The 22,614-nt window shown below is 38.0% G+C and overlaps 2 protein-coding genes and 1 pseudogene across 2 annotated transcripts; all 3 read right to left on the bottom strand.

The window, feature by feature from the left end:
* Positions 1-3,507: 3,507 nt before the first annotated feature.
* LOC150066999 (olfactory receptor 6C68-like) lies at positions 3,508-4,446 on the bottom strand. Its single transcript, XM_090356602.1, has one exon. It carries the CDS (start codon positions 4,444-4,446, stop codon positions 3,508-3,510), a length of 939 nt encoding a protein of 312 aa, XP_090212728.1.
* Positions 4,447-9,965: 5,519 nt separating this feature from the next.
* On the bottom strand, positions 9,966-11,816 carry LOC150066998 (G1/S-specific cyclin-E2 pseudogene; annotated as a pseudogene).
* A 6,637-nt stretch (positions 11,817-18,453) lies between these two features.
* LOC150066997 (olfactory receptor 6C76) lies at positions 18,454-19,389 on the bottom strand. The gene has a single exon (XM_090356597.1). The coding sequence runs from the start codon at positions 19,375-19,377 to the stop codon at positions 18,454-18,456; it is 924 nt and encodes a 307-aa protein (XP_090212723.1). The 5' UTR covers positions 19,378-19,389.
* Positions 19,390-22,614: the final 3,225 nt, after the last annotated feature.

Raw genomic sequence — 22,614 nt, 5'->3', positions numbered from 1 at the left:
GGTAAGAGACAGAACTTAGCAGCAGGTCCTGTGGTTGTTACTGTGTAATTCAGAAATTCATATGCCATTTTTGAGGTTTATGCTTACGTAAGAATTCCTAGACCTGGTTCTAGGTAGAGTGCTTGCCTAGCGTTCATGAAGTCTTGGGTTCGATTCCTTGGTGCCACATACATAGAAAAAGCCAGAAGTGGTGCTGTGATTCAAGTGGTAGAGCACTAGCCTTGAGAAAGCCCAAGGGAGGCTCAAGCCTTGTCCTTTATATTTGGTAAAACCATGTACAAAAATAAGAGATTATTGGAGCTGGGAGTTTGGCCTAGTGGGAGAGTGCTCTACGTTCCCAGCCCTGGGGAAGATTTTTTTATGTTTCTCCTACTTGCAGAGATATATATTAGTGAGTCGCAGGAATTCTGAGAAATAGTTGTTTATCTGTTTGTTTCTTTTTTGAGCGAGTTGTTGTACAGTGCTTTGTTTTCCTTGAATGGAAGAAAATCTATTTTCAAAATATAGAAAGCTACTTAAAAAAGTTGACAACCCAACTTGTGGGCCTGTGCTGGGAGGGAAAAACTTTGGGAGAGTGAAGAAAGGGTTGACATTGTCTAAAATAAACCACTAGTTATTATCTGACTTCTGAAATAGTAACTCCTCTGTACATCACCTTTATAATAACAATAAAAATATTGACTTAAAAAGAAAATGACTCTATACATTTTTCCCCTATGTTCCTTAATCCCACAGCATGGTTAGGTACAAATCTTGAATTCTCAACACAAGCTCGGTAGCAGACTTAATTACTTCATTACCATTTTATAAGAATTTATTTTTCCTTTCTTACCTTAGGTTGTATAATGTTTAGGCCCATTACTTGTTGCTGCTACCTTTGGTGGCAATTATTCACGAGTAAGCATCTTTTACTTGCCAGAAAACACAGTTGGTCAATAAATCCATAAATATACAAACACATCTCAGGTAAATTGTTGGTGGAATAACTTTTCTCATAGCTTGCTCCTGAGGTTCACAGTGGAATGGGGCCAGGCTTCATCTCTGAATGTCACTTATCTGTCCTCTAACCTTGTCCAATGCTGGCTTAGTACTCAGGGTCATTGCTCAGCTAGCTGGAACAGTTTATTGGTGTTGTTTAAGACGTAAATTTTCCCCACTGTATCACAGTAAGCATTTACAGTGTGTCAGACTTCCAGAAAAAGTCTTGTATAACTCTGAATGGGATTCTGAGCACAACCCTGAATTAGCATTGTGGATTGAACAAAAGAACACATACACAAATGTACTTAGTTTGTTGGGAATAGAGACAATTTTCCTGAAAAAAAAAACAAAAATAAAAACATTTCAACAAAGTTGAAGTATAAAAGGAAGCTGGACCCAGAGCCTAGATAAATATTCTGGACTTCCATCCACATTGCTCAATCTTTTTCCAACGTGACTCTAGGGAAGTGTTGAACACTGACTCTTAGCCCATCCCTAAGGGACAGACAAATTGCCAAGTGATATCTGTGCTGTCATTTCTAACCTTTGGCTGTGACGAGATAATTGAAATGAATAATCTTGCTGGCAGTAGGAATTTTGGTACAAGTTCCTAGATGCAGATTTCTGGGTGATAAATATTAATGGTGACTCTTTTGTGTTAAATGTTTTAGTTTAGCTGTTAGCATCCTTATTAGCATTTGATAGAATAAAAATAGCTTATAAAAAGAAGTAGTGGGAAGTCACAAAATAATGGTTTTGATTTAAGATCATTTTAAAATAAAAAAAACAAAAACTATTGACTAACAGTGCAATTGGGAATTCCCTTTACATTTTTTTTTTGCCAGTCCTGGGCTTTAGCTCAGGGCCTGAGCCCTGTCCTTGGATTTTCTCAAGGCTAGAGCTCTACCACTTGAGCCTCAGCACCACTCCCAGCTTTTGTCTATGCATGTGGTACCAAGGAATTGAACCCGGGTCTTCGTGCATGCTAAGCAAGCACTCTACTACTAGGCCAAACTCCTGGCCCCCTTTACTTTTAATAAATTAAAGATGTGATGTTTTCCCCTGGCAACTATTTATATTTTTATTGCTTCACAGAATCTTCATATATAGGTATAAAATGAACTGCTTTTAAGGGTAATGGTGCCACAAAACTATTCTTTCACTTGTATTTCCTTTAAAATGTTTTTCTTTAAAATGTCTCATTTTCCCTCCGACATTTAAAAGTTTTGTTAGATTTGTTCATTTTTGTTGTTGAAGTTCTGGATTGTGAGCTCCAGTCCTCTGGTCTACACCTTCAGCTTTTTTTATCCTGGCAGTTTTGGTGTTTAGGGACTCACTTCTGGCCTGAACACATGTGTCTGGGTGTGATCCACCTATGTTAGGATTCCAGCAGCTAGGATGAAAAAAAAATGCATCACAGCATACATCTCTTCACTGAGAAGGGAATCTCTTGAACGTTTCCTCCAAAACTGGACTTGGGCCATAATCCCACCAATCTCAGCCTTCCAAGCAGGTAGGATTACACCAGAAGCCAGCTTTATTTTGGGGTGCAGAAATTTGTGTCTTGCCTATGAACCACTTTTCAAAAGACTTAAAAAAAATCTCTAATGATTTCACACCATTATTCTGTCTGGGAAAACAATCTGGAAAGAAGGAAATTTAGTGATTTTTTTTCTGATAAATTCTAGTTAAAAGGTAGAGAGTCGTAAATTTTGCTTATTTGTATTGTTAAAATAGCTAAGTTATTGAGCAATTGAATGAATAGATAATTGATGTTTAAAAGACTAGAGAGTTCAACTGACTACCTTGCAGGCCATGATATTATAAAGGTGGTTATTGCCAACCCAGATGTCCCTCAGTTGATGAGTGGATCAACAAGTTGTGGTATTTGTACACAATGGAATTCTATGCTGCTGTCAGAAAGAACAACATCGCCTCATTTGTAAGGAAATGGAAAGACTTAGAAAAAATCATATTAAGTGAAGTAAGCCAGACTCAAAGGAAGATAGGCTCGATGGTTTCCCTCATTTGTCATAATCAGTAGAAACCTTGGTCTCTCCTAGCAGAGATTTGCAATAGAGCAAAACCTAGATACATAAGGCCATATAGTAGGATGCTAAATGAAAGGACCTCTAGGATATAGAAACAAAAGCCATTATAATGAGTGATTGTTGTCCTTAATGTACTATGTTATCTCTTATCTCTTTTGCCATCCCTTGATTATCTCATATTGTTACAGTATCTTACTTTGTTATCTTATATATTGGATATATTTGTATTTGGTTATTTGAAATTGGATAGGGAAGGGGGGAAAACAAGATGAGGGATGGGGGTGGGGGGAGGGAAATGGGGACCAAGACATGAGAAAGGGTATCAATGTACGTGAATTAATGTACCTTCTATCTGGCTAATATAATGTAACCCTTCTATTAATTACAATAAAAATATATGAAAGAAATAAAGGTGGTTATTGGTTTTATGAGAAATATGCAAAAGTTTGGGCTCTTTTGTCAATGTGGATGTACTTCACTTCTTTAAGAGAAGGGTAACTTTCCTGAGGAAGTCAGTAGCAGCATGCTTAACTTGTTTGTTCCTCAGAGAATATATGAAAGGATTCAGCATAGGTGATACGGAAGTAATAAGCACAGATACAGCTTTATTAATGGTTACCTCCTCTTTGGCTGAGGGTTTGACGTAGATGAAGATGCAGCTGCCATAGGTGATGGAAACCACGATCATGTGGGAAGAGCAGGTGGAAAAGGCCTTTGTCCTTTGCTGGGCAGAAGGGAACTTCAGAATTGTCCTTGCGATGTAGGTGTAGGGGAGGACAACGCATGTAAGAGTGATGATGAAGGTCAGTATGGCACAGACAAGGGCCATTTGCTCAATTAGCCATGTGTCTGAGCATGAGATTTTAAGGATAGGGTTTGCGTCACAGACAAAATGATCAATGACATTGGAGTCGCAGAATTCCAGGTCCAAACTCAAGCTGAGAGGTGGAAGGATAATCACAAATGCTACTGCCCAGCAAGCCAAAACCATAGTTTTGCAAACTCTGTTGTTCATGATGGTCATATAATGCAAAGGTTTGCAGATGGCCACATAGCGGTCATAGGACATGGTAGCCAAGAGAAAAAACTCAGTTATGCCAAAGAGATAGGTGAAAAACAGCTGAATGGCACATGCACTATAGGCGATTGTTTTGTCTCCAGTTAAAATGCTATATAGGAATCTTGGAACACAGGCCGTTGTAAAAGAGATTTCCAAGAAAGAGAAATTTTGGAGGAAAAAATACATGGGTGTTTTAAGGTGGGGATCCACTATGGTGAGAGTAATAATGGTCAGGTTGCCAGTAACACTCAGCATGTATGTGATAAATAGAAAAAGAAAAAGCAAGACCTGCAGCTGAGGATCTTCTGTTAGTCCCAGAAGGATGAATGTTGTTATTAAGGTGTGGTTTCTCATGATTGACTTTTGGGTTTTGCCATACCTAAAGGAAAATGGCAGAGACTTGAACTGTAATCGATACTTAAAGGCAAACTCAGTTAAAGATGATTAAGCATCTCATTAGTATTCATTTATCTCACAAAGATTCAATTCACTCAATATCCTCATATTAAGACTTACTAAATCTGCTGGATTTTATAATGAGAACACACATGTGTGTATATGTATGTAAGTATGTGTGTATACAGGTATTCAGGCTGGAATATATTTATGCAATATATTGTGGAGAAACTCAAGACAAAAGTTGCTGAATTCCATAACTCTGGAACTATATTCCCTCTTTTCTCATTTCCTTCATATTTCCTTCATGTCTATAACTTTTCCTTCGGTTTTTATATCAGGCATTCATTTCTTAATTTGTTACTATCAGGCTTTTAAGCACATTAACTTTTTTTGGGTGCCAGTCCTGGGGCTTGTACTCAGGGTCTGGGCACTGTCCTTGAGCCACATTACCACTTCTGGTGCTTGCTGTTTATGTGGTACTGAGGAATTGAACCCAGGGCTTCCTGCATGCCAGGCAAGCATTTTACCACTAGGCCAAATTCTAGGCCTCTCATTAACTTTTAAAATATATTCTCTCAAGACTTAAGTCAGCAAACCATCATACTAACAAGCAGATCTCTTGCCATGTTCCATGTAGCATTATAAGTATGTCACACATACAGGCTGAGAGCTGGAGAGTTAAAATATGTGTTCACTGTTCATGTCTCCACTATGTTTTAGATAAGTGGCCAGAGAGTCTCTAGTGACCCAGGCCTTGGTCACTGTTGTTGTACAGCTTACCTGCATGTTTTAGATTTATGAAGACTTTGTTTTAACTGGTATTGGAAACAAAGAGTTTGTTGACTGAGCCAGAAAAGGAGAGAACTGTTGGAAACTGTATTGATTCAACTGGGTAACAGAATCTATTTTATTTTTTGTACCATTATTAAGGCTTGAACTCAGGGCCTGCGTGCTATCTGGGCTATCCCTCAGATTTTTTACCCAAGGCTGACACTCTACCACTTGAGCCATAGATCCATGTTTGGCATTTTGCTGGTTAATTCGAAATGAGAATGTCATGGACTTTTCTTGCCCTGGCTGACTTTAAATCATCATTTTTAGATCTCGGACTCTTGAGTCACTAGGATTACAGATGTGACTCCATCTACTCTTATTTTACATATGTGCACTTGAAATTTATTTATTTTTTTGCATGGATGTGTGCTTGTCAACTATTTTATTTTATTTTATTTTTTAGCTGGGCCCCCTTGGTTCATGCTGTAATTCTAGCTACTTAGAAGGCTGAGATATGAGGATCATCGTTTGAGGCCAGCCTGGGCAGAAAAGTCCCTGTGAGACAACTCTAATCAATCACTCAAAGACTGGAAGAGGAGCAGCAGTGACTCAAAGTGGTAGAGGGATTAGTCTTGAGCAAAAGAACTCAAGGACAGGACCAGTGTCTGAGTTCAACCCTCGCAACTGGAAAAAAAAAAGCCCAGGTAGAAGTGGTCATTTCTGAGGGTCATCTTTCTAGGAATTTTTAAAAATAAATATTTGTATGTTTTCTGATGTTAGCATTCAGCAAATTATTTCATTCTAAAGCTTTCCTTAAAGAGGGAGATGTATTCCTTAGATATCTCTCTTTCTGCAAAAAGTACACACGTATTTAACAGAGTAACAAATGTGCAACATGCTTACCCTTTAAGCAGAGGGGTCTTCCATGCTCTCTGCTGGCAGTTTGTAGATATTCATAATGAGACACCAGCTGAACAGTGAGTATTGGTTTTCTCAGGGAAATGCGTTCAACTAGAAAAGTCCCTGAAATACCCAGAGCCCTCCTTCTCAGAGCTCTTTACAGGACAGAGCTCCAGCCATTGTAAATGAAGACAAATATTTGCTTTCTAGCTGGATAAAATACAGGAGCATCTAGTGTAAGTGGGAGGAGGTTCCCAAACTGTACATACTGTAGTTAAGGTTTGCTGATCTGTCATACCTAATACTAATTATAACTAGTTGTTTTATATGTTCCAACTATAGTAGAAGACAGTAGAAAAAAAAAGGTCCTTGGAGTCCCAGGTTTAAAAGTCACTAAGGACGCAGTGTAATCCGTTTTGGCACTCAGCCTCTCACAGGTAGCAGGAGGCAGGGAACACCTGGGGACAAGGAAGCCTAAAGGAGAAGGAAACAAAACAGCACATGCACATGTGCTGGTGATGCTGGATCACTCAACTCGTAAGGCTTTTGTTCAGTACTGTGCAAGGGAGGGGAATGAACAAAAGCACCCTCTATACCTTTAAGAAGTACTATGATGGGCTGGGAATGTAGCCTAGTGGTAGCGTGTTTGCTTTGCATGCATAAAGCCTTGCGTTGATTCCTTGGTACCACATACCTAGAAAATGCCAGAAGTGGTGGTATGGTTCAAGTGGTAGAGTGCTAACCTTGAGAAAGCTCAAGGACAGGGCTCAGGCCCCGAGTTCAAGCCCCAGAATTGGCCAAAAAAAAAAAAAAAAAAGGAATATGAAGAAAAGTAAAAGCAAAAAGAAATCCAGCACAAAAATAATGAACACTCAAACAATCCTACCAGAAAACTTAGAAAAATAATGTTGGAATTTATCATTTTCATCAAAGCTCTTTTGATGTTTTAAATTATATTTTAATCTCATGTTTGTCATAAGCACGACTCATTTGGAAAGCTTAGTTGTTTGCATTTCTCTCTCTCTTTTTTCAAAATAAGAAACACATGAAACATACTGCCTTAACTTTCTTCTTTTTCTTTAAAAAAACATATATATATATATATATTATATATACTTTCCAACCATGTGACCAGCCTAGTCTGGAACTTGCTTTGTAGCCCAGACTTGCTTCAGAGTCATGATCCTCTGTATCAACTTTCAGGGTACTGGGATTACAGATAGGTATTGCCCCATCTAGCTTCAGAATAAACTCTTTAGTAGTAGCTTGTGTCACTAGGAAGAGCTCAAAATGTTCATTCATCAGCAGATGATTTACATATGATATACATGAGAAAGAAAGTTAATGTATCCAAATGGTTGAGGAATGGCATTCTTTTTTAAAATATATTTTTATTGTAATTAATAGAAGGGTTACATTATATTCACCAGATAGAAGGTGCATTACTTCACAAACATTGCTACCCTTTCTCAGATTTTTGTCCCCATTTCCCTCCTCTTTCCCCTCCCCTCATCTTGTTTTCCCCCTTCCCTATCCTATTTCAAATACATAAATAAACATATATACAGTATATCAGATAACATGGTAAAATACTATAACAATATGAGATAACCAAGGGACAAACAAAAGAGATGAGAAATAACATAGTACAGTAAGAACAATAATCACATATTATATGGCTCTTGTTTCCAGATCCTGGAGGTCCTTTCATTTAGCTTCATCCTATATGGTCTTATGTATCTAGGTTTTGCCTTATTGTAAACCTCTGTTGGGAGAAAAACATACGAAACACACTGCCTTAACTTCTTTCTTTAAATTTTTTTTTCCTTCACATGGCTTGAACTCGGGGTTTAGCACTGTCTCTGAACTCTTCAGCTCAAGATTAGTGCTCTATCACTTTGAGCCACAATGCCACTTCTAGTTTTCTGGTGGATATTGGAGATAAGAGTTGTATACACATTTGTGCTTTAAACTGTGATTCTCGGATCTTAGCCTCTTGAGTGGCTAGGATTACAGGTGTGAGCCACCTGTGCTCAGCTTTTTCTTTCTTTCTTTTTTTCTTTTTTTTTCCTCCTTCCTTCATTTCTTTCTTTCTTTCTTTCCTTTCTTTCTTTCTTTCCTTTCTTTCTTTCTTTCTTTCTTTCTTTCTTTCTTTCTTTCTTTCTTTCTTTCTTTCCTTCCTTCTCTTTCTTTCCTTTCTTTCTTGTTAACTTGTTTTTCACAGCCGGGCATGGTGGCTCTTGCCTGTAATCCTAGCTACTCGGGAGGCTGAGATCTGAGGATCAAGGTTCAAAGCCAGCCTAGGCACAGAAGAACCTGAGACTCTTATCTCTAATTAACCTCTAGAAAATGGGAAGTGAGGCTTGGCTCAAGGGGTAGCTGAAGAGCTCAGGGACAACGCCCAGGCCCAGGGATAGGGTGGTAGCCTTGAGCTGAAGAGTTCAGGGACAGTGCCCAGGCTGAGTTCAAGCCCCATGACCCCCCCAAAAAATTCACATTTATTTTTTAAACAATGGGTTAAAAATAAGCAGTATTATAAGATTTAGTTTATATACTACATATGTACACAGTGGTTTTTTTTTCCAGACAAAATACTGAAATATATTTAGTTTAAAAACAAAAACTATACAGAAGGCTTCATACCATAGCAATAGCTTCAATGTACACTTTCTTCAAAAGGAGGACAGTCACACGTCTAGTAATGAACTAGCAATCTGGTATAATGTACTATATTGTTTCTAATCATATCTAGTTCATGTGGCTAAAATTTCTTTAAAAATCGTTAGTCTAAAACATGTATAGAGAAGCTAATGTATATATAACAGCAAGTTTAAATAAATACATTTTGGTGGGATACTTTACTGCCTTAAGAAAAGTAACTTTAGGTTAAGTGTTAAAGTTCTATCATTTTTTATATTATTTTTGTCTCATAATGAAGGAATTTAAATTTAGGATCTAATGATTTTGCAAACTTAAATCAAACCTTAGCCAAATAACAATTCTTAGGGATGTCTTAAGAGTGATAAAGTGACATTCTCATACAAAGAGTTTGAAATTTTAAGTTTTACCCAAATTATGATATTCAAAAGTATATATTATAAGACAGTTCATCTGCCAAAGCCCCAAAGGAGCCAAAGCACTTATTTTTATTTTCTTTGGTTCTCCCGCTATTTAGAGGTTCATCCAAAACTGTACTGATTAAAAAATATATTGCAAGGCAAACAAATTAGCTTACATATTAAATTTCACCATTTGTGAAAATTCAAGTTTTATCATAGCTTGTTATAGCACTTCTGATAAATTAGTCATCTTATTACAAAATAATCTTGTAAACAAGTTTAAATTTTATTTTCAGTAAGCAGATTGCACTAGTCAACAGGATAGGAATTCTGAAAGTCTTAAAAGCTAGGTTCAGAGTATTGTAACACTTACCTATTCTTGTAAGGTAGCAGATGTCTAGTCCAATACTCCAAAGATAAAATTCCTAATTTATCAAGATAAATATAGTAACACTGGACTCCCAAACAAAAACCCCATAATTTCCATGGCATTAATAGTGGCAGGCTATTCTGTAACCTTGTGAATGAAGTCAGGTTTTGTAAACAAGTCCTGCTGTTTAACAGCTAATTCAGAAAGTAAGTTAATTTCTTTCATGCTAATTTGAAGTGGCTCTAAAAGTAACAGACGTGTAACTTTTTAATTGGAATCACAGCACTATTTTCTTATAATTTTTTAGTTCAGATGTATGACATTCTTCCCAGTACTTGGTCAATTCCAATTTGTTGGCTTTGTCAGCAACTTTAGTGTTTTCCTGGTGGTTTTTCAGTGCTCTTTGGTGGTATCATAATACCTCCATCGCACACTGATGACAACTGTCCTCTTTTTCTGAAGGTATTTACATAATTTTCTTCTTCAAGCACAACCAAATAGTTTTTATGCATTTGAATATTATGTCTGTCTTCCATAAGTATCTTCTTAAAAGTCTTCAGTTTCACCGGACTTTTACTTTTTACTACACTGACAAAAGGTTCCATCCAGTATACACATTCTGACATGTTGTCCTATTCCAAACCTGAGGCTTTCTTAAGCACTTTAGTGGAGATAAAATGGCATAAGGCAGTGGCAGCCAATATACTGTTCTGGAACTCTAAAGAGTCAATGGATAGAATACACAGATCTAAAAGCTGTGCTATTTGAATAAATGTTTCCTGAGAATACTGAGGTAGAACTTTAGGAGCATCTTTAATAGCAAATCTCTTTGTAGAAAGAGATTTAATTAGGAGATGACTGTTACAGGACAAAGTTGCCACTTTAAAGCCTTTAAAATAGTGAGTTCCATCCTTAAGATATCCTCTTCACTGCAAGCACCATCACTGACATAAGCAAACTCATGGAGTTTTGGAGCATACATTTCCTCAAGTTTGGAAGCAATGAATAATGAGGTAATTCTACTGAGGTGAAGTGTATTCTTATTAATGTCCTTCTGTGTCAACATAAATCTATCAGAAAAATCTTGTGCAATATAAATATTTCTTATGAAGCATGTGTACTTTCTGTACCTGTAAAAGCCAGTCTAAATGTATTGATCTCATCTGAAGTTCCAAGTCAGAATGTGAAACTTCAAAATGTTTATTACTTATATCTCTGCTTTCCTTTTGTAACATGGTTAGCCAGACCTTTGAACATCCCCAGTTTAATTCTGGCAAAGGTGAAAAAGATTTTTAAATCTGTAACTTGTGAATCTGGGTAAGTCGCTTGTTTCTATTTCTTTATGAGGTGTTTCAGTGATAACAAAAGGGCTGATTTCCTCCAGTTAATACAGGTGGCCAGCATTTCCTAATCTCATACTGATGTTTCTTGGTGACCTGCTCCTCCTTTTCCTTTTTGCCAACCCTGGACCTGGAAGATCTGGGTTTCTTGTGGGGAGGCAGAATCCATTAGGATCTGCCCAATGCTAGGCTTTACTTTCCTAATGATGAATTCTAAATCAAAACCCTGTTCTAATTTCCTGTTCTACCTGCAGTGAATGGAGTCTCGTACCATGTAGTTCTGCTCAAGTTTGAGGGCACTGCCATTAACACCAAAGCCACTGCTAAATTTGATAACACAGATAGCTGCTAAATTTGATAACACAGATATCTCATTGTCACAAAGCCTTGCACAATCTTAAGGGTGTGCCCAGGCCTAAGCCACCCCTGGTGGTGATGTAGGCTCAAGATGTGAATACATCCTGGTACAGATTTCGGGGTTCTGTGTGTGCCTACTGGCCTGCAGATACCTGTGAGGCCTGAGGTAGGGGGAAGGACTGTGGCACAGACAGACAGTTAGCTATCAAAGCTGATGCTAAGTGGGGCTGTACCTAAGGTTTATGGTGACAGAGACTTGCAGCATGTCAGGGAAGGAATTGTTTGCCAGAGGATGACTCCAGCAGTGGCAATAATGCAGGAAAATGTGTCTGTCCTAATGGAGGCAGAATTCTGTTTGCTGGTCTACTGTCTCAAATGGCAAGCTATAGGCTGGGGACAAAGCCCCTTGGCATCTGTTTAGTGCCAGATGTCACTTTTGGGAGCTTGGCTCTGAGTTCCAGGTCCCAAGTCTAGGTGGAGGCAGTGGGGTGAAGGTAGTGAATCACAAAGCAATTCTGAGGGCATCTCGACTGCATCTTATTATTATACAAAACCACAGTGCTGTGTTCCTTTTCTGGCTTCCTGATCAGTAACACAGGTCACTAGCTGGTCCTGGGACAGGTCTAGAAGACAGTTTGGTGTGTCAATAGTTATTCAAAGTGGGAAACAAGAGAACAAGAGATGGATGACTCCGTCTCTTGGTCCACTCTTCTGTTTGTTTGGGATTTCAGCTATTCATCATTATGATAAATGAGCTTCTGTCATCAGGTTGAATTCCTTCCTTACTGCCTGCCTTCCTCTCCCCCCACTTTTTTTTTTTTGCTAATCCTGGGACTTGAAATCTGGGCCTGAATGCTGTCTCTGAACTCCTTCTGCTCAAGGCTAGCACTCCACCACTTGAGCCACAGTGCCACTTCTGGTCTTTTCTGCAATATGATTGGAGATAAGAATCTGAAAGACTTTCTGGCCTGGGCTGCCTTTGAACTTTGATTCTCCTCAGATCTTAATCTCCTGAATAGCTGGGATTACAGGCATGAGCCAGCAGAGCCCATCTTAGGTTGAGTTTCTACATAAAAAGCTTGAAAACAAATTTACTCTGTTTAAGAGTGCTTTTGAAGGTTAGCCTCACCTCATGAAAAATGCTCACAGGACTTAGAATGGGAAAACAAGGAGAAATTTGTGTATTTTGGCAGTAAATGAGGGCAGTAGAGAGGAGCCAGCAGGCAGCCCAGATGTTTCCAGGAATCGAACTTCATTGCCAAAGCCTTCCGAGATCATGGACAGTTATTTTGTTTCTATTCAAGCACTTTATGCAACTCTATTCTTTCCTTCTTTCAAGGATTTTATGCAATGCTGTTTCCTTTATTGCTGTTTGTCTTCAAAGACCAAGATTATCATTTACACAGTGATCACATTTTGGTCACAAACAATGAGAAAGATGGGAGAATATTTGGGATAACAGCCAACCATTTTGCTAATTAATGTAATGAAAACGTGAACAAGTAGAAAAGACAAGTTCCAGGTTTTTGATCAGACAAGGTAGAAACAATGGTGATTACTCAGCAAATAAGATACTAGAGAGAAACTTTATTTTAGTGGATGATCCCATTAGATTTAGAATCCTGACACTGCTGAACAGTTGGCTATTTATGAAGAAGTGTAATTTATGTAGCAGTATCACAGCAATTAATAAGTCCTAAGCACCTGAACCACCCTTTCTAGCTTCTACCCTAAGCAGAAATTTGCATTTTGCAGGTCTTCCTAACAATGTCAGTCTGTTAATTTTGTTTTTAACTTGTTTTGATTTTAGTGTTTATTTTTTCCATATATTTTTATTGTAATTAATAGAAGGGTTACATTGCATTAACTAGATAGAAGGTGCATTACTTCACATACATTGATACCCTGCCTCATGTCTTGGTCCCCATTTCCCTCCCCCCACCCCAGTCCTTCATCTTGTTTTCCACCCTTCCCTATTTGATTTCAAATAACCAGATAAGCATATATACAATGTATCAGATAACAAGGTGAAATATAGTAACAATATGAGATAACCAAGGGACATCAAAAGAGATGAGAAATAACATAGTACATTAAGGACAACAATCACTCATTACATGGCTTTTGTTTCTACATCCTGGAGGTCCTTTCATTTAGCATCATGCTATATGGCCTTATGTATCTGGGTTTTGTTCTATTGTAAATCTCTGCTAGGAGAGCCCAAGGTTTCTACTGATTATGACAAATGAGGGAAACCATTGAGCCTATGTTCCTTTGAGTCTGGCTTATTTCACTTAATAGGATTTTTTTGAAGTCTTTCCATTTCCTTACAAATGGGGCAATGTCATTCTTTCTGACAGCAGCACAGAATTCCATTGTGTACAAATACCACATCTTGTTGATCCACTCATCAACTGAGGGGCATCTGGGTTGTTCCATATCTTTGCTATGGTAAACAGTGCTGCAATGAACATTGTTATGCTAGTGGATTCAGTGTGTCCTTGTTTCTGGATGATGGGGCAAATGCCAAGTAGTGGAATTGCTGGGTCATAGGGAGTTCTATGTTTAGTCTTTTGAGGAACTGCCATCCTGCTTTCCCTAGTGGTTGAATGAGTTTGCGCTCCCACCAATAGTGTAGTGATCCCTCCTGGCCACATCCCCACCAGCATCTATTGTTATTAGATTTCTTGATCCTGGCCATTCTAACTGGAGTGAAGTGGAATCTTAGAGTTGTTTTGATTTGCATTTCTTTTATGGCCTCAGATGTCGAGCAATTTTTCATGTGTCTATAGGCCATTCTTATTTCTTTTTCAGAGAAGACTCTAAGTCTTTGGTCCATCTTTTAATGGGATGGTTGTTTCTTTGGAGATTAGTTTTGGATTGATTCAATTTTTTGAGTTGTTGATATATTTTAGATATGAGGCCTTTGTCTGTTGTATGGTTAATGAAGATCTTCTCCCACTCTGTAGTCTTTGTAGTTAATTTGCTAGATATGTCTTTTGCCATACAGAAGCTCTGCAGGCTAATTTAATCCCACTTATCCAGACTTTCTCTGATTTGTTGTGTTTCTTGGTCCTTATTGAGAAAGTTTTGACCTGTGCCAAGGAGGCCTAGTGTATCTCCTATTCCTTCTTGTAAAGTTTTCAGTGTATCTGCTTTTACCTCTAGGTCTTTGTTTGATCCATTTGGAGTTAATCCTGGTGCAGGGTGACAAAGAAGGATCCAACTTGAGTTTTCTGCAGGTGCTTAACCAGTGCTGCCAGCACCACTTGTTGAACAGGCTGTCTTTCTTCCATTCTATATTTTTGGCTCCCTTATCAAAGATTAGGTGGCCATAGGTTTGTGGCTTAATATCTGGGTCCTCAGTTCTATTCCATTGGTCTTCAGGCCTGTTCTTGTGCCAGTACCAAGCTGTTTTGATAATTATAGCTCTGTAATAGAGTCTAAAGTTTGGTATTGAAATTCCTCCTGCACTGTTCTTTCTGCTAAGAAGTGTTTTTGCTATACGGGAGTCTTCTATTATTCCATGTGAAATTTTGGATTGCCTCTTCTATTTCTTTAAAGAATGACATTGGGATATTAATGGGTATTGTGTTGAATTTGTAGATAGCCCTTGGCAAGATTGTCATTTTCATGATGTTGATTCTTCCAATCCAGGAGCATGGGAGGTTTTTCCATTTCCTCAGTTCTGCTTTAATTTCCTTTTTCAGGGTTTTAAAGTTTTCATCAAAAAGGTGCTTTACATTCTCAGTTAAGAAAATTCCTAGGTACTTGATTTTCTTTGAGGCTATTGCAAAAGGAGTTGCTTTCCTGAGTTGCCTCGTTCCTCTCACTGTTGGCCTAGAGGAAGGCAGTTGATTTTTGAGGATTAATTTTATACCCTGCTACCTTGCCAAAGTTTTGAATCAGCTCAAGGAGCTTGGGAATGGAGTCTATAGGATTCTTTAAATACAGAATCATGTCATCTGCAAGGAGGGAGAGTTTCACTTCCTCTTTCCCTATTTGGATCCCCTTTATGCTTGCTTCTTGCCTTATTGCTTTGTCTAGGAATTCTAATACTGTGTTATAGAGGAGTGGAGAGAGTGGGCATCCTTGTCTCTTTCCTGATTTTAGAGGAAATGGCTTTAGCTTTTCGCTATTAAGTATAATGCTATCTGTGGGTTTGTCATGCACAGCCTTTATCATATTGAGGAATGTTCCATGGATTCCTAGATTCTCCAGAGCTTTTAGCATAAAGGGGTGTTGGATCTTGTCAAATGCCTTTTCTGCATCTATTGACACAATCATGTGCTTCTTGTCCTTGCTCCTGTTGAATTATATTAATTTACTTGCATATGTTGAACCAGCTTTGCATTCCTGTGATTAATCCTGTGTGATCATAGTGTATAATTTTTGATGAGTTGCTGAAGACGGTTGGCCAGTATTTTATTGAGAACTTTTGCATCAATATTCATCAAAGAAATGAGTCTATAGTTCTGTTTCTTTGATGAATCTCTGTCTGGTTTTGGGATGAGGGTTATAGTGGCTTTGTAGAATGAGTTGGGTAAAGAGCCTTCGTTTTCTGTTTTGTTGAAGAGCTTGAGGAGTATTGGTGTGAGCTCTGCTTTGAAGACCTTATAGAATTCAGGTGTGAATCCACTTGGCCCTAGGCTTTTCTTGGATGGAAGGTCTCTTATTGCCATTTCTATTTCAGTGCTTGAAATAGGTCTGTTTATTTGGATTGGGTCTTCTTGGTTCAGTGTTAGCATGTTAATGTTGGCTATAAATTCATCCATTTCTTCTAGATTCTCAAATTTGTTGGCATAAAGGTTTGAAGAGTATTCCCTCATGATGCTCTGGATCTTGGTAATTTCTGTCATGATATTACCATTCTCATCTGTGATTTTGTTTATTTCTGTATGCTCCCTTCTTTTTTTTTGGTAAGATTTGCTAAGGGTTTGTCAATTTTGTTAATTCTTTCAAAGAAACAACTCCATGTTTTGTTGATTCTTTCTATTGTTTTTTTTTGGATTTCAATGCATTTAATTCTGCTTTGATTTTAATAATTTGCTTCCTTCTACTGGGATCAGGGTTGGTTTGTTGCTCTTTTTACAGAAGCTTAAGGTGCTATATTTAAATTGTTGGTTTGTGATTTTTCCAATTTGTTAATGTAAGCACTAAGAGCTATATATTTTCCTTGAGTACTACCTTGGCTGTGTCCCAAAGGAGCTGGTATTTTGTGTGCTCCTTTTTGTTAAATTTCATAAACTGTTGAATTTTTTTTCTGTTAATGTTTATTTTTGACAACTAACATTATCTCCCATAATAAAATGGAAGCATCTCATCAAAATTAGAGTGAGACTGCTGATAAAAAACACAAAACATCGTGTTTTCTCTGTGTGTGCCAGTTTTGGAGATTGCTCTTTTGCTCAAGGCTGACACGATATCATTTGAGCCACATATCTATTTTCTGCCTTTCTGTTGTTAACTGGAGATAAGAATTTCTTGGACTTTTTTGCCCCAGATGGCTTTAAACCATGAATCTTAGACCTTAGCGTCCTAGGATTACAGGAGTGAGCCACTGGCAATGGGGTGACACAAAACATTATTATTAGGAAGAACACTTTATAGATAATGCAGATTTCTGCATTATGACCCAAGGAAAGGTAAGGTTCTCTACAGTGTTATTTCCAAGTCAATAAAAATGGGCTACTTGACTCGGCACTGGTGACTCACACCTGTAATCCAGCTACTCGGGAGGCTCAGATCTGGGGATCCTGGTTCAAAGCTAGCAAAGTCCATGAAACTCTTATCTCCAATTAACCATCAGAAAACTGGAAGTGGAGCTGAGGCTCTAAGTGGTAGAGTGAAGAGGGATAGCATTTAGACAAATTCCTCAGGGACAGGGCCCAGGCCCTGTGTTCAATCCCAATAACTGACAAGACAAAAAAAAGGATTGCTTGGAGGCTGGGAGTTTGGCCTAGAGGTGGAGTGCTTGCTTAGCATGCACCAATTCCTTGGTACCACAAACATAGAAAAAAGCCGAAAGTGGTGCTGAGGCTCAAGTGGTAGAGCTCTAGCTTTGAGAAAGTCCAAGGACAGTGCTCAGGCCCTGAGTTCAAGCCCAGGACTGCCAAAACAACAAAAAAGGGATTACTTGCCATTGCCATTTCCTTTTGCTATTAAAATCATAGGTACATTATAATTCTTTTTTTTTTTTTGTGGGTCATGGGTCGTGAACTCAGACTGGGCACTTTCTCTGAGCTGAAGAGCCTCCCTGAGGTAGGCTAACTCCCTACCCTTGAGCCAAGCCCCCTTTCCCATTTTCTAGAGGTTAACTGGAGATAAGAATCTTAGGCCTTTTTGTGCACGGGCTGGTTTTGAATCTTGATCCTCACATCTCAGCCTCTTGAGTAGCTAGGATTACAGGCATGAGTTACCATACCTGGCTATAATTCTTTTTAAGACCTCATAAAAAAGCAATAATTAGTATGATTAAAATAATACTGCATAGAATAAATTGTTCTATTGAGAGTACCAAAATAATTCTATTTCTTACTCATATAATTCAAATTTTAAAATGTTATGTGAGTTAAAAATCAGCTAAAATTAAAGTTCTTGTTCAGCAGAGAAATTAACATTTCTTTCTATCTCTTTTTAAACTTTCAATTTACTGTTTGTGAATTAGTGATTCCTGTACCACTCATGTCTGTATGTATCATTAACATAGCAATAATAACAAATATTTACAAATAGAGTAGAAACCTTAAGCACCGCTAAAAGAAAACAGGGACAACTTATGCATAAAAACAGATGCATATACACATATATATGAAAGTAAATATTTGTTTGCTTAAACACAAGCATGGATTATAGATAAGCAAATGTTCTGTTCTGTTCAGAAGTACATATATTAAAATACAAAATGACCTTAGTTCTATCTTCAATTGTATGAGATAAACTGAATAAAATCACTCCATAACACTATTGTACATGAACTCATAAAAGGGCTATCATGTAAGGAAGGTAAATAAATTCAAAATAGTCTCTTGTATTTCTAAAGGAGAGAAAAGTCTGAAGAGAGGAAAGTATTAGAAGAGGAGAGAGAAAAGTAGGAAGGAAGATGTTTATTAGATTCTGGTTGAAATTGCCTGCCAGTGTCAGATATCAAGTCACATTCACATCAAGTTTTTGAGGCAAGTACCTTCCTCACAATGCCCTTGAGTGCTTGTTTCACCTGCTGGTTTCTCAAAGTGTAAATAAATGGGTTCAACATTGGTGCCACGGAGGTATTGAGTACAGCCACCCCTTTTGTTAAAGCAACTCCATCTTTGGGGGATGTTTTCACGTACATGAAGATGCAACTTCCATAGGAGATGGAGACCACAATCATGTGTGAGGAGCAGGTTGAGAAAGCTTTTCTCCTTTGTTGAGCTGAGGGGATTTTCAGGATTGTTCTGAGGATGTAAGTGTAGGATAGAAGGATGAGCGTCAGTGTGGTCATCAGAGTGAACAGAGCTAAAACAAAGCTCATGAGCTCTAATGTGCTTGTGTCTGTGCAAGAGATTTGCAGCAAAGGAGCAGAGTCACAGGTGAAATGGTCAATGACATTGGAATCACAGAAGTCTAGCTTCAGGCCCATGGCGAGAGGTGGAAAAATTACCAAGAAACCAGCTAGCCACGAGCTGATGATGAGCTGGTAACAAATCTTGTTTCTCATGATGGTGGTATAGTGCAGGGGCTTGCAGATAGCCACGTAACGATTGTAAGACATACAGGCCAGGAGGAAAAACTCCGTTGAGCCAAGGAAGATAAAGAAAAACAACTGAGCGACGCAAGCATTATAGGAAATAGACTTGTCCCCAGTTAAAATGCTGATCAGAAACCTAGGGTTACAAACGGAAGTGAATGAAATTTCCAGGAAGGAGAAATTCCTGAGAAAGAAATACATGGGAGTCTTCAGATGGGAATCCAGCAGGGTAAGGGCAATGATGGTTAGATTTCCAGTGATGCTCAGAATGTAGGTGAGGAACAGAAAGAAGAAAATCACCACCTGTAGCTCTGGATCATCAGTCAGACCCAGGAGGATAAAGTCAGTCACTGACATGTTTCTCTTTGCTAATAGTTTGTTCATGGTTGATCTTGCTGATAAAGTAGTGCCAGAAGAGAGTAAAATATGAGTCAGAAGAGAAGAGTAAATACTTCCCTATTTTTCCGAGTACGATGGTATTTTGGCATCTATATTTGGAGTTTTTTTTTTTTTTTTGGTGTGTGCATATACTTTGATCTGTACTTTTTTGTTTTCGCCAGTCCTGGGTCTTGAACTCAGGGCCTGAGTACTGTCCTTGAGCTTTCTCTAGGCTAGAGTTCTACCACTTGAGCCACAGCACCACTTCTCACTTTATTTTTAATGTATTTGATACTGAGGAATTGAACCCGAGTCTTCATGTATGCTTGGAAAGCACTCTATCACTAGGCCAAACTCCCAGTCTTGATCTATACTTTTTTTTTTTTTTGCCAGTCCTGGGCTTGAGCTCAGGGCCTGAGCACTGTCCTTGGACTCTTTCTCAAGGCTAGAGCTCTACCACTTGAGCCTCAGCACCACTTCCGGCTTTTTTCTATGTATGATGTACCGAGGAATCGAACCCGGGTCTCCATGCATGCTAGGCAAGCACTTTAACCACTAGGCCAAACTTCCGGCCCCTTGATCTATACTTTTTTTTAAAAGATGTATTCTGTTAATTCTTGTATCAGTTATGTTTTTGTTCTGAGTCCATTTATTACTGGGAAATGATAAATTCTTGTCATGCTTTCTTGTTTTGCTAAAGTATTTGGAAATTTTATATTTTTCTTATGTCATCTTTTCCTGACTGAAGAATCCTCACTTATAAGAATCAGTGAGAGCCTGGCACTGGTGGCTTAAGCCTGTAATTTAGCTACTCAGAAGGCTGAGATCTGAAGATCACATTTCAAATCTAGCTGGAGCACAAAAGTCCATGAGACTGTTATCTTCAATTAACCACCAGAAAATTGGAAGTGACTCTGTGGCTCAAATGTGCCTTGAGCTGGAGAGCTCAGGGGCAGCTCTCAGGCCCAGAGTTCACACACACACACACACACACACACACACACACACACACACACACACACACCTCACACACACACCACATACACACACACACACACACACCACCCACACACACCACAGACACACACACACACACCACACACCACAGACACACACACACACACACACCACACACACCACAGACACACACACACACTTCTCAATGTCCTTAAGTTAGAAAGGAATAGGTTTTCTCTTGTCTCTTTGCTTGACCAAAGATCAAAGGTTACTCAAATCTGTTTTTTTTTTTCAACTTAAATTACATATATGTATGGGTGTCTGTGAGTCACACTAATACTGCTAGCTACTCAGGAGGCTGAGATCTAAAATTGCATTTGTTGTCAGCCCAGGAAGGTAAAGTATGTGAGATTCTTATCTTCAACTAATCAGAAAAAAGCTAGAAGTGAAGCTGTGGCTTATGGGGTAGAGTGCCAGCCTTTAGTGGAAAATCTCAGGGAGACCAGCCAGACCCTGACTTCAAGCTTTAGTACCAACATGCTTACATATAGTATTACATTTTATTTTCATCTAGTATAATGTTATTCCATATAGTTCTGGAGATATTGATCCCTTTACCTTCAACTTTGATTTGAAAAAAGTCTTTACATTAAAATTTAATTAATGTCCGTGAATTTTATTTGATAGTTAACAAAATTGATAAAAGTTCTTTAAAAACCTCTAGTTAGGAATCCAAAAGTATTTTCAGGAAATACTTTAATGCAATTTATAAATGCTTCAGATGTGATATAGTCAGCTTTGAAATATACAAGTACTTCACAATTGTTATTTAGAAATAACCATCAGCAAAACAAACAGTTATTTCTAAATTACAGATGTACAAATGTTAAAGTATTCCATGGTACAAATATTTCAGTTAATTTTTAGAAATAGTCATTTACGTATTTCCACATTTACATTTATTATGCTAATTACTCCCTCGCTTTCTAGATGTTTAAAAACACATAGAGATGTAAAGTAAATTGTACCAGACAAGAGTAAATAGAATAGAAAGATTTCATGAAATTATTTTGAAGATACTTACCTATTTTCAAAATATTCAGGATGAAACTTAAATATTAAACTTAAAATTATATGATCTGTTCACTCAAATTAAAGGTGTGTGGTACATGGAGAAATGTGTTTTTTTCCCTCTCCTTCCACAAAACTGTAAATTTCCTCCCAAAGTCCTTAATATTTCATCTTATAATACCCAGTAAAATATTTTCTTCATGTTTTTCCCTCACTCAGTTCAACACAAGAAATCTGACATCCTCCACTCACCATCTTAACATCTTATCTTCAGTTGAAAGATTTGTTGCTATTAAAGAAAAAAAACTTTCTATAATTATTGGTATTATTCAGGTGTTATTTCCCAGAGACCTATTAATACTAATTTCCTCTGGGGAAAAAGTAAACATAAACATAAATTTTATTTTTGTGCCACTGGTAATTTCAGAAACATTCTTCATGACAAATTCTTAATGACTTCTGGGAAAAAGAATAATAGGGCACTGTCAAATCACTCACTAGTGAATTGTAGAATATTGATTTCAACAATCATATCTTAATTGGCTAATCATATGACTTGTGCCTCAGGAGAAAACTGAAATTTATACAGCAAATGTGTCTGAGGAGGATGGAGGCCTTTGATTTTTGTATTGATATGGTATGTATATTATCTTTAAGATAAAAGAGAAAATCAGTTTAGAATATGAAAGGCAAAATAAGATAGAGGGGCACTGAAGAAAAGGATTGTGATAAAACTGTGAAACACTCAAGGATGTAATTCCTTAGGAAGGCTAACTCACAGTCCAGCAAAATAAACACCAGGAATCCTGGATAGTAGGGGCAGGGTTGAGAAGAAGGGGAGGGGGAGTAGACAAATGTGGGGAAGGGAGGAACATATACAATTCACTACACATTCTACACAATTAAGGAAATTAAGGGAAGAGGTAGAGTTGGGAGGAGTAAGAGAGAAGAATGAAAGGGGTGACTAGATCAAGATTCTTTTTTTTTTTTTTGCAGGGGGGTCAAGGGGCTTGAACTCTGGGCCTGGGCACTGTCCCTGAGCTTTTCAGCTCAAGGCTACAACCCTACCCTTGAGCCACAGCCCCACTTCCCATTTTCTAGAGATTAATTAGAGTAAATATTGCTGACATTTCATTATATACAAGGTTCCATTTAAAGTTGAGGCAATGAATTTCTTTGCCTTAAAAT

This window comes from Megascapheus bottae, chromosome 2, assembly GCF_031878675.1.
Source record: "Megascapheus bottae isolate mThoBot1 chromosome 2, mThoBot2.hap1, whole genome shotgun sequence".
Classification (NCBI taxonomy): Eukaryota; Metazoa; Chordata; class Mammalia; order Rodentia; family Geomyidae; genus Megascapheus; species Megascapheus bottae.
The sequence above is the reverse complement of the archived record's forward strand: the minus strand, read 5'-3'. Positions and strand labels throughout refer to the sequence as shown.